The sequence below is a fragment of the Erigeron canadensis genome, chromosome 1 (genome assembly GCF_010389155.1).
Source record: "Erigeron canadensis isolate Cc75 chromosome 1, C_canadensis_v1, whole genome shotgun sequence".
Taxonomy (NCBI): Eukaryota; Viridiplantae; Streptophyta; class Magnoliopsida; order Asterales; family Asteraceae; genus Erigeron; species Erigeron canadensis.
Genome location: NC_057761.1, coordinates 49,573,778 through 49,591,573, shown reverse-complemented (window position 1 = coordinate 49,591,573; position 17,796 = coordinate 49,573,778). Strand labels below are relative to the sequence as shown.

At 35.7% G+C, this 17,796-nt stretch overlaps 3 protein-coding genes and 1 pseudogene across 3 annotated transcripts; all 4 read left to right on the top strand.

The window, feature by feature from the left end:
- The first annotated feature begins 326 nt into the window (after positions 1-326).
- On the top strand, positions 327-4,682 carry LOC122604651. Its single transcript, XM_043777528.1, has 9 exons — positions 327-509; positions 978-1,120; positions 1,243-1,330; positions 1,418-2,009; positions 2,097-2,150; positions 2,320-2,417; positions 3,048-3,173; positions 3,336-3,425; positions 4,222-4,682. Exons 1-9 carry the CDS (start codon positions 447-449, stop codon positions 4,339-4,341), a joined length of 1,374 nt encoding a protein of 457 aa, XP_043633463.1. The 5' UTR covers positions 327-446; the 3' UTR covers positions 4,342-4,682.
- Positions 4,683-6,152: 1,470 nt separating this feature from the next.
- LOC122594125 lies at positions 6,153-9,508 on the top strand (annotated as a pseudogene).
- A 958-nt stretch (positions 9,509-10,466) lies between these two features.
- Positions 10,467-13,546, top strand: LOC122594115 (protein HOTHEAD-like). Its single transcript, XM_043766594.1, has 4 exons — positions 10,467-10,548; positions 11,698-12,339; positions 12,431-12,822; positions 12,926-13,546. The coding sequence occupies exons 1-4, from the start codon at positions 10,467-10,469 to the stop codon at positions 13,544-13,546; spliced, it is 1,737 nt and encodes a 578-aa protein (XP_043622529.1).
- Positions 13,547-14,929: 1,383 nt separating this feature from the next.
- On the top strand, positions 14,930-17,507 carry LOC122594106 (protein HOTHEAD-like). The gene is made up of 4 exons (XM_043766582.1): positions 14,930-14,987; positions 15,515-16,150; positions 16,384-16,775; positions 16,878-17,507. Exons 1-4 carry the CDS (start codon positions 14,930-14,932, stop codon positions 17,505-17,507), a joined length of 1,716 nt encoding a protein of 571 aa, XP_043622517.1.
- The last annotated feature ends 289 nt before the right edge of the window (positions 17,508-17,796 follow it).

Genomic DNA, 17,796 nt, shown 5'->3' with positions numbered 1-17,796 from the left:
ACCATTCGATGCCACTACTGCCGTAGCGGCCATCATTACCACGCTGCCATCACCGTTGCATTGCGCGGATACCGTATGAGTATTTGACAATGACAATGGGCCTTATTAAACTATAAAGAGCCCAAGTTCATATTTGGGCCGACATTATCATGTGGGCGGGCATGGGGCAATATGCCAATATTTATTACTCCCTATTATTATCAATCAAATCCAACGGTGGTAATTAATATCCATAATACCCCACCTCAATTTAACGGCTAAAAACATATTTATTACTAATATTTAATTTATGCATATTCCATTAAGCATTATACTAAAAATTCTACAGATTTATACGAGAAAAATAATAATATCAAAACCCTAATATACATCAAAGTTAATTAATTCGTCTTACGGCGAATTATAAAAAAGAAGATATATATCTATTTTTCCATATATATTCATAGATGAAAGGAAACAAGAGACTTGCTGTATCAGATTCCACCCCAGATACTTATACTACTTCAATTGTATGTATAACTCCTTTTTCTTTTCTGTTATATTTTAAATTTTATATTTTTAGCTGTATCAGCTGTAAAAGCTTAAATCTTGTTATATATATAGCTGTGTTTGATTGTTTATGCTGTTGGATAATTTTTTTATTTTAGCTGATTGGAAAATCACTTTTAAAGAGATGAATTGAATTAGAAAAATGGCAAATTTGTCAAAAAAAAAAAGAAGTACTAATTATTATTATTATTATTATTAATAAGATAAGTTAAGTTATTAATGTTCTTGTTTGAATATGCTAAATATAATTCAAATCAGCTTTCAGAAAGTTCAAAAACTGAAAAGTTAAAATAAGTTGGTATTTGGGATATAATGGTAACAAATTCTTGTTTAGTTAGTTGATTGTGGTTTTGATATATGTTAAGTGATTGGTTATCATATGAATGTTGGATTGGTTTTGTTCTTATTGTAGTTTTTTGTTGTTTCAGAATAAGAAAGTTATGGTACCGCAATTTGGTTCACAACGGGCCGCTGAACAGAAATCATTGGGGTTGGGGACTTCATCATTGGATATGCGTCGGGCTGAATCATCAAGACAACATGTGAGAGCTCTCAATAACCAATTCGCAAGGTCTGTTATCTTACGAGTAATGCTGTTTCGTTATCTGCGTGTTACATGATGATGATGATGTTTACTTTTTTTTTTTTGTTTGTCCTTTTGGCATTAAGTTTGTATTTTCTGATTGTGAGCAGTTGGGTTCAATCTCAGTTACAAGATCACCCGGATGAGCTTTGGGAAGATGGAGTACGTGATTATCTGACCCACGCTTCCAATATTCTGGTAGAATCTCAACTTATGGCTATGCAAAAGTGATTGATTTTTTCTTTGGAGAACAATAGTTTTCATTTGTTGATCTTCTTGATATAGGATAAGTTTAGCGATGTTGTCAATTGGATTAAGGTAAATTCAGCTAAGAGTGACAATCTGTTTGAACAAGGGGCAAATGCTGCTTCAAAGAAACTTGTTACAGAACATAAGGATGGTACAAATGTATCTTTTCAAGAAAAAACTTTAAATTCGGCAAAGAATGACAATGTGTTTGAACATGCTGCTCCGAAGAAACTTGTTACGGAAAATAAGAATAATGCAGATGGATTCTTTCAAGATAAAACTTTAAATCCCCCATCTTCTCAATCAACCCACATGTTTTCAACTCCAGTTTTTACACCTTCACATACTGCTCAGAATAATTTTGTTGCGAATGATAAGGAAAACACAAAGGTATCCTTTCAAGAGAAAACTCTAAATTCGACAAAGAGTGACAATTTGGTAGGACATGGTGCACCGGCCACTCAGGCAACACCTGTTACAGAAAATAAGGAAAAACCAAATGTATTCTTTCAACAGAAAACTGCAAATGCTCCATCTTTCCAAACTACCCCGATGTTTGCAACTTCTGGTTTCACGCCTTCATGGAACACTGGGTCTCTCTTTAACAATCAAGCTCCTATTTCGTTTGGTATGCGTTGTTTCCTGTCACTCTTCCAGTTTTACAATTTCAGAGGAGTTAAAATAATCCTGAGCTGTTTCATTTTCTTATTCTTAGGCGGACAAAGTTCGATTTCTGTAAAGCCAGATGCTGCAAATGATGCGGATGGCGGTAAGACATTATATGTTAATGGTTAACTCTTACTTTTGTAACAAATTTTATGAACTTACTTTTACGCGGCATATGATTTCATCAAGCATTCATTATGGTTTTTTTTTTCGTGTTCCCATTGCTGTTAATAAACTTTTGGTCTCTTAACACTCAAACTACTATGTAACAGATGATGACATTGAGCAGCCAAGCAGCCCATCTTTGAAGAAGACCAAAGAGGCTGGCATCATAGTAGTTCATGAAGTTAAATGTAAACTATATGTGAAGGTAATTATTAGGGAAGTAGTTTTTGGGCTAGATACATATTGTATCATACTACTAAGCCTGCCTGACTTGTCACATTGTATGATTTACTACGACTGTATATCATATCAGTTACCTAATATATCACTCAATAAAATACAGGGTAAGTTCTTTGGGAAACTTTTTGCTATTGTATGAATCATACTTTAGAACTCCATTTTGTATGTATCAAACTTTCAAAACTTGCTATTCTATGGACCCCATGACCTCTTAATCATGTCACTGGTTTTTTAATGATGTGGCAGCCATATATATACTACCACATCATTACAAAGTCATCATAACAGTTGTCAAGTCATGTCATCGCATAACTTGTAGGAGGTCAGATACACATTTGCTCAATACATCCAATAGCAAAAGATGTAAAGTTCAATACATTTTCAAATAATTGCCCTGATATTGAATTAGGAAAGTTATGGACCACAATTTTAATGAATGCTACATACAAAATTGGAAGCGTTATCGTCCAACTAATTTATTTTTTTGTATTTGTATGCCAATACTAAAAGATTCTATATAATTTGAGGTGTTCTTTATGTAATGAATAAGTGGTTCATATGGTCATCCGACTTTCTCTTCTATTTATATGCCCAGTCAACTGATCCGGCGGATAAAGATGCTTGGAAAGATAAAGGCACTGGACAACTATCTATTAAATGCAAAGAAGGTGTTAGTAAAGGCACTAAAGACTCCAAACCTACAGTTCTTATGAGAAACGATGTATGTTCTTTTCTGAGATTATCCATATGCTTGTTGAATTTAGCTTCATATCACTGGACACCTATCTGTTTCTGTTTTTTTTTTTTTTATGTTTATGCATTTTCCAAAAGTTTCAACATTGGTCTTATAATCATATAATGTCATCTTGTACACTTATGACAGGTGGGAAGATTGTTGCTTAATGCATTGCTATATCCAGGCATAAAGACCAACTTACAAAAGAATTCCATTGTTGCTATCTTTCATACCACGGTAAGTTCATGTACTTGCCCCAACCTTTTTTCCTTGTTTTGCCACAAATTTCATCTATAGCTACACACATCCTTTGCACCTCTAATAAAAATAGATCAAACGAATCTGCAGTCACTCAAATCTTGCATGCAGACTTGTATATAGAGGTGGGAATTCTAAGCTACATATATATGGATTGGTTGATATGGGTTTTGTTCTTATCTCTAATGGCTAAATGAATAAAAGTCAGGAAAGTTAGCTTAAAAAGGATGCATGTTATATGGGTGGACGTCAACCCAACTGTATTTTAATGTGTTAATTTCATAAACGTTGTACAAGCAATTAGATATCTTTTGAAGTAATGTAGACATGTAGTTTTGTTATCATGTTTGACACAAGTTTTTATTAAACTCTTGACAATGAGTGTTTCAGCCAACTGAAGTAGTACCACAGAAATTTATGAGATACCTGTTTGGGCCCAAATTTGTTATGCCTAATTACTCGGCCTGCTGAGTGTTATCTTGTTTGACACAAGTTTTTATTAAACTCTTGACAATGAGTGTTTCAGCCAACTGAAGTCGTACCACAGAAATTTATGAGATACCTGTTTGGGCCCAAATTTGTTATGCCTAATTACTCGGCCTGCCTGACCTGTTCGTTTTGTTACTTTACTTAGAATGCTGGGGAAGTTTGATTTACAACATGCATATTCTGTGTTTGCTTTTGGAAATTTGTGTAGTGACTTTGTATTGTCTTCTACTGGATAACTTTATGTATCTCTACTATTTCGGGTTATTTATTTACTAATTGGTAATAGGATGATAATGGGAGTGAGAATGGCAAAGTTGTTGCACGGACCTTCTTGATTAGAACAAAGAGTCAAGAGGATAGGGACAAGCTCGCAGCTGCTATTCAAGAATATGCCCCAGCTGCTTGACTATGACCAGTGTTATTCACTTGTTGGCTCATCAAAAACCGAAAACAATTGTGCACAAGAGGGTGGTTTTGTCAGCGGGCTAATGTCGCAATCTGTGAAACAGAAAGCCAAGTTATGAATTAGGAAAGCAAAAGGATGCTAGTAGAGGTCAGTTTATGTACAACTTGGGAAATCCCTGTTTCATATTGTGTGTATCATATAGAATGAGATACAAAGTTGTACCATCGATTGAGGCTTAATGCGATTAGAGAGCAGTTTTGTTAGTATGTGACTTGTTTACCATTTAACTTCATCTGTATCCTGATTAGCCCAACATCCAAATTGTGCTTTGGTTTTTTTGATGTCGATACCAACAAACTAGAGATATTATTCTTTCTTTTGTTTTAAGGCATAAACCCTTATATGTGTTAGTGATGTTGCCTTGACTATGCAGGAAAAACATTGAAAAGGAAATTTCTACATTTATGGGTATTTTAGTTTTTAATTTGTCATTAGACTCGCTGTACAACATGATATCACTATTTGATAATGCTGCAAACATTATTGTCAGTAATAACCCCAGTACACTTTAGAGCTGTGATCTTACCTATCTCATTGTCTGATGATTTTACCCTGAAATCATAATTCACCACTTCTACGAAGTTGTTTACAACAACAATACATGTGAAATGTTACTAGAAAGATGGCTTTCCAATTCTTTTTGATATCCCGTTGATTGTACTTCCATCAAAAATATAATTCAACTCGATAAATTGTTTTGTTTCTCATAGGTAACATGATATGATATACTATACAAGGTAAGTCGAATTTAATGCACAGAATAATGTCAAATCATATTATGCCATAATGGCTGCCTTGACAATCCTCTCCTCAATTTGAGGGTTTGAAAGGTTTAATCTTGTTACATGAGAAGAATATTAGGTGGTGCCCTTCATGTAAATCTATGCGTCTTTCTTAACATGATCAATCTTTAACCCACACTATAGATGCAACAAGAGTTTTGACCGGTGCCCACCCCGAAATTATGTGAATCATGCTTACACCCGGGTTGGTTTAGGGATGGTTAGACCAAATTTCGATATTCTAGAGTCTAAAAAGGAACTGGATGAGGTATTTTCCATTAGCTTCAGGGTGCGTGTATGACTCATATTTAACCTGAGATCCGTTGTAAAGAAATCAAAACGTTGAACTACTAAGGCCACCTTGGTGGTCGTTATTTCAATATCAAGAATTTAAGGTACAACGCATTTATTTATATTTCCTCTAAGATAATTAAAAACAATTATAAGGATGATTATTAATGAAGGCAAGAAAAACGTAATCAAAAAAGAAAACCATATTAATACCACCTTCTTCTTTTAAAAAAGCATCACTTTCTAATCCAATCCCTTTTCTTCCCTGATTCTTCAAAACTATAAAGCGCATTTCATGCAAATCTTTCATTCAATTTCATGCAAATTAAAAAGAAAAAGATCCTCTGTTTCTATCTACCAAAACACACACAAATTGCTTGTTTTTTGTTGATATTTATATAAATTTATGCAAAGAAAGGTTAGGCATCTTTTCACGAAAAAAGTTCTTACATATTTATATTTCAATTTCCAATTCTTGGTGTGGGTTTTGGTGTTTGGTTAAAAATTTAGTGAATAAAATTTGTTCCATTGATGGACTAGAAGGTACATTGTTGTATTAGAATTTCATCTCTAAGTGGGTTCTTTTGTTTAATTTAAGAAATGGAAGAAAGATTATAGCTTAGTTTATAAATTTATTTTGACATTTTATTAGTTTTGTACTACATTTTACTCAGTGAAATGGTTGCTTTTGGCAAAAAGCTGAAGGACAGACAGAGAGAAGAATGGCAAGGGTACATTGCATATATCTTGAAATATATATTTCATTTCTTGCATAGTTGCATAAAACCAAATCATGTATATATGTATATATGGTGATTTATCAGATATTACATCAATTACAAGCTTATGAAGAAGAAAGTGAAACAATATGCTCGCCTGGTTGAAACCGAAGGTTGTGAACGTAGATATGTTCTCAAAGACTTCTCAAGAATGCTGGATAGCCAGGTACAACTGTGAAGTTTATGCAAACATATCTTCTTTTATTTATGAATTCTATTAGTAATTTTTATATTTGCTATTCATATTTAATAAATGCAGATTGAAAAAATCGTTCTATTTTTATTGGAGCAACAAGGGATTCTTAGTAGCAGGATAGCTAAGCTTGGAGAACAACAAGATATGCTCCAAGTTGAGCCTGAGTTTTCGAAGATTGCTTCTTTACGAGAAGCATATAGAGACATTGGAAGAGATTTATTAGAGCTTTTATATTTTGTTGAGATAAACGCAGTTGGACTTCGTAAGATCCTTAAAAAGTTTGACAAACGTTTAGGCTACAGATTCACTGATTACTATGTTAAGACTCGTGCAAATCATCCATATTCCCAGCTTCAACAAGTATTTAAGCATGTGGTAATTTTCTCAAGTCCATGATATTTTAAATTTTAAAAAATTTTTGTTCTTTAATGAAATGTAATGGATTTTTCAGGGTTTAGGGGCCGTGGTAGGAGCAATATCTCGAAACCTTGCAGAACTTGAGGATTTTCAAGGGAGTTACCAATCGATTTATGATCAACCTACTCGTCCTCTCCAGGTTTACAGTTTATTATAAGTAAAGGATTGGAGGGTAGGTTGGTTTAGTAATGGGTAAAACAATCTTAATTAAGTAAAATAATACAAGGGTAGGTTGGTTTAGTAATGGGTAAAACAATCTTAATTAAGTAAAACAATACAAGGGTTTAGCCCATTTGACATGTTTGACCCATCACCCATTTAAAGTAAAATATAACCCAAATGACCCATTATTTAAGGTAAACGGGTCAGCATTGCCACCTTTAGTGACAATGTCATATGCTTATGTGGTAAATCCTATTTGCAGGATCCTGTAATCAATGCCATAAGAGCAGCAGTAGACCGATTATGTTACTCAACTAATTTCCTAACTTTTTTGGGGCAACATGCTCTTATAATCCACGATGAGTTACCTACGCCTAACGAAGAACAAGTTGATGATGAAAGATACCATTTCATGTCACTTTTATTAAACTTGGCGAATACGTTTCTTTATATGGTGAATACATACATTATTGTCCCAACAGCAGATGACTACTCTATGAGCCTTGGAGCTGCAGCAACAGTTTGTGGGGTTGTTATTGGTGCAATGGCTGTTGCCCAGATATTTTCTTCCATTTATTTCAGTGCTTGGTCTAACAAATCATATTTCAAACCATTAGTTTTTAGCAGTGTCGTTCTTTTTGTGGGCAATGCAATGTATGCACTGGCTTATGATTTCAACTCGATAGCGGTGCTTTTACTTGGTCGCGTCTTTTGTGGGTATGTCAACCTTTTGAGGTCAAAAATATTGAATTTTTAGTTCACAATCCTTAACATTTATATTCAAGTGTTACATTAGAAGTTACACTTCTGTAGTTCTAGTTATGATGTCAAACTAGTTATGAGAATGCAGAATACTTGTGTTTTTAGTTAACTGGCATTTTTTGAACTTTTCAGTCTGGGTTCTGCTAGAGCAGTGAACCGGCGATATATAAGTGACTGTGTACCTCTCAAGATCCGAATGAAGGCTTCAGCAGGTTTTGTTAGTGCTAGTGCTCTTGGTATGGCTTGCGGCCCTGCACTTGCTGGCTTATTACAAGTTAAATTCAAGATTTACATGATCACAATTAACCAAAACACGATACCTGGTTGGGTTATGGCTATTGCATGGTTGTTGTACTTATTTTGGCTGTCGATTTCATTTAAAGAACCCGCTCATCTGTCTCAAGAGGATCATGTCCCTGAATATGATGCGAGTATGCTGAATTCCATCTTTTACTTTTAATTTCTGGTTTTTATTTTGTATTAATAAACAGTATATGTAGTTAATGGTGCATAACTGCATACTGTTATTTAAAACTCTGAATTTGCAACTGACTATAGGTCAAACAGAGAGTGATGCTCTTGAAAATGGTGTAACACAGCCGTTGCTGATAAGTTCAGAGGCGTACCAAGATGAAGATCAAGGTGACGTGAGTGAAGTACCTTCTGAAGACTCGCATGCACCGGTTAACTCCATTGGAGCTGCATACAAGTTACTCACACCTTCCGTAAAGGTTTAATTTCTGCACAAGTTACACGTGTATGCCAAATTAATCGGACAAAAAGTCGATATAACTAAAGTATTTCAAGTTTGATAAAACGAGATACTCTGTGATGTCCTTTTGAGGTCAAACATGCAACTTTAAATTTATGTGATGTCTCTTGATTCACTCTAATAAGTTAATCTATGAATATCAGGTTCAGTTGTTGATATATTTCATGCTGAAATATGCAATGGAGATCTTGTTGGCAGGATCTAGTGTCATCACAACATACTATTTCAACTGGACTATTGGTCAAGTTTCAATATTTCTTGTGTGCCTTGGCCTGACAGTACTTCCTGTAAATGTGGTAATTGGAAGTAATATCAGCAACATGTTTGAAGACAGGTCTGTAATTTCATTCATTCTGTACTACTTTCTGTATGTGCTTTAAAAATCCTAAACATCAAAGATCTTGTTCATTTATCTATGATTGTTCGTATGGTTTCATTTTGTTGGTTTTTCAGACAGATTTTATTAGCATCCGAAATCATGGTTTGTTTGGGAATAATTGCTAGTTTTCACATCATAATTCCTTATACTGTGACTCAGTATGTCATATCGGGCCTAGTAATGTTTGTTTCTGCTGAAGTTTTAGAAGGTACATCCATTTGAACTCATACTTATTTAGAAACATGTTCCTCGATCATGGCTTGCCTATGCATGTTCTCATTGTTTACTAAATGATGCTTCAGGTGTGAACCTGTCACTTCTGTCTCGGGTAATGTCATCAAGGCTATCACGTGGGACGTTTAATGGTGGACTTTTGTCAACTGAAGCTGGGTCGATTGCTCGAGTGATTGCAGATGCTACCATAACCTTAGGAGGGTATGCAGGCGAAAGCAGACTCTTAAATGTTACTTTATTACCATCATTAGCAATCTGCATATTGGCGGTTATTTGCACATGTTTGACCTACAACTCTCAATACTGATACGAAATATATATAATTAGGTTTTAGTTGAGTGGTCATTGCTTCTTAAGGGCGCACAACCTCTGTTTCCTGACATTAAATCATACACTTTAGAGGTCAAATGTGATTGTATCTTAAACTTTTTAGTGAGTTTTAGATATTAAAGCTGTGCTTTTTCTTCTCAAGTAATGTGATTTACTTAGGGGAGTCTTAACCGCTTAAACAACCCAAAGTGAACTTATGAAATGGGGCCTCATTGATTTAAAATTTAACACTATAGATTAGAAGAGATTTTTATGTGCAGTGTGAAGTTAAATATGCATCAACTATAAACTTTTCTCAAGTTAATTGTTCTAAATTTTAACATTATTTGACAGAGTAAAATGATGTTATTAATAATACATCATGTGATAAAAGATGAGAAAAAAACATGTGGATATCTCCTTGTGACTGTGCTAACAGGTTTCGTTTCATTTCTAATCTTACTCTTCAATATCTAAAAGAGCAGATTACAACAACTAATAAGTTGTCTGTACAAGAACCTTGTGAGTGAATTGAAGTACTCTTCAAGCATTGTTCTATAAGCTACTCGGTTTACTTTCATTTGGGACTCTTGAACATAACTGTTTTAATAAAATCCTGTCAAAAATGTGGCTGTTTTGTTATAGGTACGGTATAAGCCAATTTTCATGCACAATGCATCTATATATTGGTAAATGTGTATGATTGTAGTCACATTTCTTGGATTTTCTTGAGAATTATCGGATCTAACACAGATAATTTTGGACGGTATATGAATGCTATACATGTGCTTATGGTTTTACTGTTGAACAACTTTCAATCATACAAAACCGGCCAGGAAATCTTTGTACTTATACATTTTGCCAATTTTACCTCCATTTAACAACTTATTCTTACACTCACCCTTCTGTTCTTGACACAAAATACACATTCACAACCTGAATCACACACACACACAGTTACATTAAAGAACACAAAGTAGAAATGCGTTGTTCTTCATGGAAAAAGATGGTTGCCGCTCTCTCAACACTGTTTCTCTTTCATGAACTTGGCTTCGCCTACGAAGGTAATTCTTTCTCCTATGTGAACTTAAATCAAGTTATCTCCATCGCCGGGTCAAATGGCAATTCAAGTATCTACGATGCATAGTACAAATAGTTGGTTTAGACGATTAGACCACGTGTTTATCAAACATCTAAAATTCTAATCATACTCAGCTTGACTTGATATATATTTTTTTTAAAAATAACCAAATTTTAGATCTACTAAGTAGATGATATTGATCATGTAAAAAAGAAGTCCAATATAACTACTGTAAAGAAAAGTAGTTGCACCTCCTCTATTATTTCGTTAATCATGAGAAATAAGAAAGAAACAACAGATAAAAACATAAAGAAATGTAAAAAACTGACTCAGTTTGTTTTTGTTGTTTGTTGTACTTTTGTTTCAAATATCACATATTCTTCTTCTTCTTCTTTTTTTTTTCTTTCAAAAATATTACATATTATTTTTACTTTTAACTTCTAATACAATATATTTATATTTTTGAAGAAAATTTATATATGTTCTCAAAAAAATACAGAATACAGTACACATATACTAGATTGTAAATATGTTAAAAGATATGATAATAAATGGATTTGAAACGGACAACAACAAACACTTTTGAACCAACTTGTTTACTTTTGAACCCATTTGACCAATTTGACCTAAAACAAACCCTTTTTACTTTGAACCAACTTGTTTGACCCGAAACCAATGTACCTCCCCACCTACATTTGACCTGATAGTTTTAACTGTGGTCATATCCCGGTTAGCAGGTCACAAGTCATGGTTGAATTTTCCAACATGTGACAGATTTGACTTGGATAATTTAAATGTTAACCCACCGACCCAAACCAGACCTGCTTGGTGGCTTTGTCTTTATAAAGTCATATACTATTTGACTTGACAAATTCATTGGGTTGACCTTGCCTATTTGGGGTAGTTTTATGAACAATGGGCATGTTGTTAATCAGTTTGGTGCGTTCCACACCATTTCTTTCAAGTTAAAACGTAGCCCGTGTTAAAATACATCGTCCAAAAACTGATTATGTCAACTTTAATACTCGTAACGTGGTAACCTGCAAAAAAGTTGGATTGATAGCTAGGACATTGTCCTTACATCTTAATTACTACGAGTAGTATATAACTAATTTATTTGTATCACTTACAGATCTAGGCTTCCCTTTTATGCACCTAGCAACAACAGCTCCAGTGGTGTCATACTACGATTACATTATCGTTGGGGGAGGCACTGCCGGCTGCCCTCTAGCTGCGACACTTTCCCAAACCTCCTCCGTACTCCTTCTAGAACGTGGAGGCTCTCCATTCAATAACCCCAACATCACACACTTATCAACATTTGGGGCTGCCCTCTCAGATCTCTCCCCAAAATCCCCTTCCCAACGTTTTGTCTCTGAGGACGGCGTATTTAATGCCAGGGCCCGTGTGCTGGGGGGTGGAACCTCCCTAAATGCCGGTTTCTATTCACGGGCTGGATCAGATTTTGTTGCTAGCGTAGGGTGGGATCCAAAGTTGGTCAATCACTCATACCGGTGGGTTGAAAGGATGGTGGCTTTTCATCCCCCTGTGAGACAGTGGCAGTCTGCAGTTAGAAATAGCTTGTTAGAGATTGGCATACGCCCATACAATGGCTACACACTTGACCATTTATATGGTACAAAAGTAGGACGGACTATTTTTGATGCAAATGGACGTAGACATACCGCTGCAGACCTGCTTCATTATGCAAACCCTGCTGGGCTCACAATTTATTTACGCGCACCTGTTAAGAAAATACTATTTACAGCTGAGGGTGAGTATGTTGTGGGTTTTTCATTATATGATACATCAAGAGTTATACTGTATTTAAACATTGATGACCATTTTGGTAATTTTTTGTGTAGGGAAAAGAAAGCCAAGAGCCAAAGGGGTGATCTTTACAGATGCAAGTGGGCGAAGGCATTGGGCTTACTTAAGAAGAGGGCCTAGTAACGAAGTTATAGTTTGTTCCGGAGCACTAGGAAGCCCGCAACTTCTAATGTTGAGTGGGATTGGCCCACAGGAACACCTTGATGACCATGGTATATCTGTGGTTTTGAACCAACCCTTAGTGGGTCAAGGGATGTCCGATAATCCAATGAATGCAGTTTTCATACCGTCTCCTAGACCGGTTGAGGTGTCTCTCATTGAAGTCGTTGGCATCACTAGCAATGGAATTTACATCGAGGGCGCGAGCGGTGAACACTTTTCTGGTGGAACTCGAACCAGGCGTGATTTTGGGATGTTTTCCCCAAAGGTACACATTGCATAACTTAAAGCATCCCCGATGTAATAAGCCCTATTTAATGATTATAAGTTACTTTTTTTTTTCTGATAATAAGTGTGCTTATGCTATACAGATTGGACAATTTGCGACTTTGCCACCAAAACAGAGAACAGAAAAGGCGCTAAATAGGGCAATAGAGGCAATGAGGTTCCTTCCCCGAAGTGCTTTCGTTGGAGGGTTTATCTTGGAAAAGATTATGGGTCCACTGTCACGGGGTCATCTTAAGCTTAGGTCATTAAACCCAAATGACAACCCTTCAGTCACATTTAATTACTTCAAAAACCCGGGAGATCTGGAAAGATGTGTTGAAGGGATCAAAATTATTGAAAGGGTGATTGAATCAAGATCATTTTCAAGATTTCGCTACAACTACCTTCCCATCTCACGTCTTCTACGCATCATGACTAATTCGCCAGTAAATTTGTTGCCTAAACATGCAAATGCATCTAGATCTTTAGAACAGTTTTGTAGAGACACAGTTATGACCATATGGCATTACCATGGAGGGTGTCAAGTCGACAAAGTGGTGGATAGTGATTATAGAGTTTTTGGTGTGGATGCACTTAGGGTCATCGACGGTTCAACTTTTGATTTTTCTCCTGGAACTAATCCTCAAGCTACTGTAATGATGCTTGGAAGGTACATGGGTGTTAAACTGTTGCGCGAGAGACTTTCAAAAGATGGAATACTATAAGCATTTTCAGTTATACTAAAAAGATTTGATGTATATTAATTGGATGTTTATACTAATTTCTTTCATTGCTTTTAAAATTTTGGGATTATGTATGCCATCTATCCACCTAGCTTGCAAAATAAAACAAAAGAAACAGGTGATCTATCCCTTTGAATACAGAACAAAGTCATTCAGAGTTGAGTCATACACCATTGAATGTTAAAAATCTATAATATATACAGAAAACCAACTCTTGCTGAAAATGCTAGTGAGACGACAAAAACATACTGGATATACTACAACAACAATGTTGGAACTTTTATATAACAACCGGAATTTATTTCAAAGGCCAGATATAAAGTACAATGACAAATACCAACAAACAAACAACTAATTCAATCAAAGTTGGGGTATGGTCGGGGCGCCCTGATAGTAGAGAGACTGCTTGAGAACAAAAACATAGTATATTCACCACTGAAAAACAGTGAGCACCAACAACCTAAGTTCGTAAGTACTCAAATGTCGTTGGTAATTTAGGCCACAGAAGAAACTTGATGATCTAGAATAAAACACCAAAGAAACTGATGCATGATTGCATATGATTGATTAAATAATTAGTAATTAAACTTTGAAATTCAAGAGGTCTTTATTGAAAGATAACACAAGTACCTAACAAATTCTAACATGCCAAATAGTTTAGTGACTTTAGTCCCAAGAATATTTACATCTCACTGAAGTAAAATGGGAATTATAACAAATGTCAGAGGCAAGCATATCACTGACTAAAATCAAGATCCGAAAGTCAACTTGTATCAACGAGCACCATATATATATATTTCACATCCTTTAGAAGGGTACTTTCAAGGAAACCGATTGAATATACATCAAAAAGGATGTGACTAAAGTCCAGTCACCTATAAAAGGGAAGGGTGAACAGCATGTCTTTTATCATTTTGAGGGACAAAGTTTTGCTAAAAATGTGAAGCCAACACTCTTTGTTCTTCGATTCTAGCTATGTGACGTATTGTATCTGTCTTCAGTTGGGCCAATCATATATTTAAGATTCAATATTCACCTTATATATAGAGTTTTGTTTATTTAATGGCAATACACACAAAATTTTAGAGTGCTTAAGAATGCTGGGTATGCATATGGATGTGTTATTGTTGAACAACATTCAAGCATAAAGAACAAAATTAAACCAGGAAATCTTTGTACTTCAGATATTTGGCAACTTAAAACTCTTTTATTTCACCTCCATAAAAACCTTATTTATAATTGTATCATTCTTTTGTGTTGTTGCACACCTAAGCACCTTTAAACAAACAAAAATACATATGCACAGTTAACCCCAAAAATACACACAGAAAACATATGGGTTCTTCAGGGAAGTGGTGGAAAAATATGGCTGCTGCAGTTTTTTTACTGAATTTCTTTCATGAATTTTGCTTTGGCCGCCGAGGTAATCTTTTTTGTATGCATAGATATTACTTATAATCATTGTAGTTTAGGAAAATATATTAATGGATGTCATGTATAATTTAATAAAATTTAATGTTTAATTTGATTCATTGTTAGATTTATAGACATTTATTTGGTGAACCAACTAATACCAACAATTAGTTTTCACGATGATGGTTTAGACTGTAACTTTTGTTATGTCCCGGACATGATTTGCTGCCTGTTGTTGTTGTTGTACTAAATGCACTGTGATATAGAAGTTTATCTGAATCGACCCAACTAGTTTAAAGAAGAGTGGTCGAGCTTCGATCTTATAATCTTTAGTTTATCATGGACAGAAGGTAATAATTAGGACAGGTTCACAAAAAAAAAAAAAAGAGGATGAAAAAACAAAATGTATCACATTCATTTTCAAACTATTTCATTCCCAAAATTAGTTTTCTATATAGATATTCTTGAAGAAACTGAGCATGATTGGTTTTTAAAAACATATACATTACTAATGTATTTCGTTGATTTCTCACATAGGCTTCCCATTCATGCACCTTGCAACAACAGCTCCCATGGTGTCATACTACGATTACATTATCATCGGGGGAGGCACTGCAGGCTGCCCTTTAGCCGCCACACTCTCCCGAACCTCCTCTGTCCTTCTCCTAGAACGAGGTGGTTCCCCATTTCGTGACCCAAACATCACTCACTTATCTGCTTTTGGAGCAGTCCTCTCCAACCTCTCCCCAAGATCCCCCTCTCAACGTTTTGTATCAGAAGATGGTGTCATCAACGCCAGGGCCCGTGTTCTAGGAGGTGGAAGCGCATTAAATGCTGGGTTCTACTCACGGGCTGGCTCAGAATACATAGCCAACGCCGGTTGGGATGTAATACTAGTTAATCAGTCATACAGGTGGGTTGAAAGGATGGTGGCATTTCATCCTCCTTTGAGACAATGGCAATCTGCAGTAAGAAATAGTTTGTTAGAGATTGGCATACGTCCGTATAATGGCTACACATTAGACCATTTGTATGGTACAAAAGTTGGTGGTACAATATTTGATTCAAATGGGCGTAGACATTCATCTGCAGATCTACTTCATTATGCAAATCCTCGTAGCATAATCGTCTATCTGCATGCACCCGTTCAAAGAATATTATTTACAGCCGCAGGTGAGTATAGCTAGTATACATTTTCTTGTAAATGAGACATTAGGAGCCATTTGATTTGCAGAATTTATGGTAGTTTGGTGGAATGGAAATTAAACTTTCTTCCTTGTCATGTTAGATTAGCACAGGGAATTCTAAATTCCATTCCACCAGATTTTGATAAATTCAGAGAACCAAACGGCCCCTTAGACTTGTGCATTGATCTTTGATGGACACTTTGGTAATTCTATGTGTAGAGAATGGGAGGCCTAGAGCATATGGGGTGATCTTTGCAGATGCAAGGGGGAGGAGTCATTGGGCTTACTTAAGAAGAGGGGCAAAAAATGAAATTATAGTTTGTTCTGGGGCACTAGGAAGCCCACAACTTCTAATGTTGAGTGGGATAGGACCAGAGGAACACCTTGAGGCCCGTAATATACCGGTGGTGTTAAACCAGCCCTTGGTGGGTCAAGGGATGTCCGATAATCCAATGAATGCAGTTTTTGTTCCTTCTCCTAGACCCGTTGAGGTGTCTCTCATCCAAGTTGTTGGTATCACTCGCAATGGAAGTTACATAGAGGGCGCGAGTGGTGCACCTTTTGCTAGTGAACCTCAAACCAATCAAGATTTTGGGATGTTTTCTCCAAAGGTGCGGTTAACTATTTGGCTAAGCCCAACTAAAAATCTGGCCCATAAGTTTCATGTCAATTAAGTGCTACTTATCAAGATACTTTTCTTAATATGATTTCAGATTGGACAACTCTCGACATTGCCACCAAAACAAAGAACTGAAAAGGCATTAAATAGAGCGATAGAGGCAATGAGGTTGCTCCCACGAAGTGCATTCGTGGGCGGATTTCTTCTAGAGAAAATAATGGGCCCGCTTTCAAGGGGTCATCTTGAGCTTCAATCTATGGACCCAAACGACAACCCTTCAGTCACATTTAACTACTTCAAAGATCCCCGCGACCTTCAAAGGTGTGTGGAAGGGATTAAAATCATAGAGAAGGTAATTGAATCAAGATCATTTTCAAGATTTCGATACAATTATGTCCCAACCTCAACTCTTCTAAATATGACGGCTAATGCACCTGTTAATATGTTGCCTAAACACGCAAACGCATCAAGATCTTTAGAACAATTTTGTAGAGATACGGTTATGACCATATGGCATTACCATGGAGGGTGTCAAATTAACAAAGTGGTGGATAGAGAGTATCGGGTTATGGGTGTGGATGCACTTCGGGTCATTGATGGATCCACTTTTGATTACTCTCCTGGAACTAATCCACAAGCTACCGTAATGATGCTAGGAAGGTACATGGGAGTTAAAATGTTGCGAGAGAGACTTGCAAAAAACGATGGACGAACCCATTTATGATATGATTTGTGTAATAAGCAGGCCAGGGACATACAAAAAAATTATTTGTTAATTTTCAAATACTTGATAGTTGATACCAATACATTGGAACTTTTTCATTCATTAGTTTAGGGTTTTGTAAATATTTACTATCACAAAAGACATTTTCTGAATTTTAACGGAATACGTGTTTTTTTCATAATTAACGTATCTTGAATAATTATGAAGAGAAAAACTATTATAAAATTTGCCTAAGTTTCTTGTTAAGAGGAGTCTCTCATCGTCTGTTTGTTATTGCTCTGATAGCAAG

Bases quoted from the DNA above. Each gene is read 5' to 3' on its own strand.
- LOC122604651 (XM_043777528.1), top strand. From the start codon at position 447: ATGAAAGGAAACAAGAGACTTGCTGTATCAGATTCCACCCCAGATACT. The intron at 1,121-1,242 runs GTCTGTTATCTT...GATTGTGAGCAG, and splicing joins CTCAATAACCAATTCGCAAG to TTGGGTTCAATCTCAGTTAC. The intron at 3,174-3,335 runs GTATGTTCTTTT...CACTTATGACAG, and splicing joins CAGTTCTTATGAGAAACGAT to GTGGGAAGATTGTTGCTTAA.
- LOC122594106 (XM_043766582.1), top strand. From the start codon at position 14,930: ATGGCTGCTGCAGTTTTTTTACTGAATTTCTTTCATGAATTTTGCTTT. The intron at 16,151-16,383 runs GTGAGTATAGCT...TTCTATGTGTAG, and splicing joins AATATTATTTACAGCCGCAG to AGAATGGGAGGCCTAGAGCA. The intron at 16,776-16,877 runs GTGCGGTTAACT...ATATGATTTCAG, and splicing joins TTGGGATGTTTTCTCCAAAG to ATTGGACAACTCTCGACATT.
- LOC122594115 (XM_043766594.1), top strand. From the start codon at position 10,467: ATGCGTTGTTCTTCATGGAAAAAGATGGTTGCCGCTCTCTCAACACTG. The intron at 10,549-11,697 runs GTAATTCTTTCT...TATCACTTACAG, and splicing joins ACTTGGCTTCGCCTACGAAG to ATCTAGGCTTCCCTTTTATG. The intron at 12,340-12,430 runs GTGAGTATGTTG...TTTTTTGTGTAG, and splicing joins AATACTATTTACAGCTGAGG to GGAAAAGAAAGCCAAGAGCC.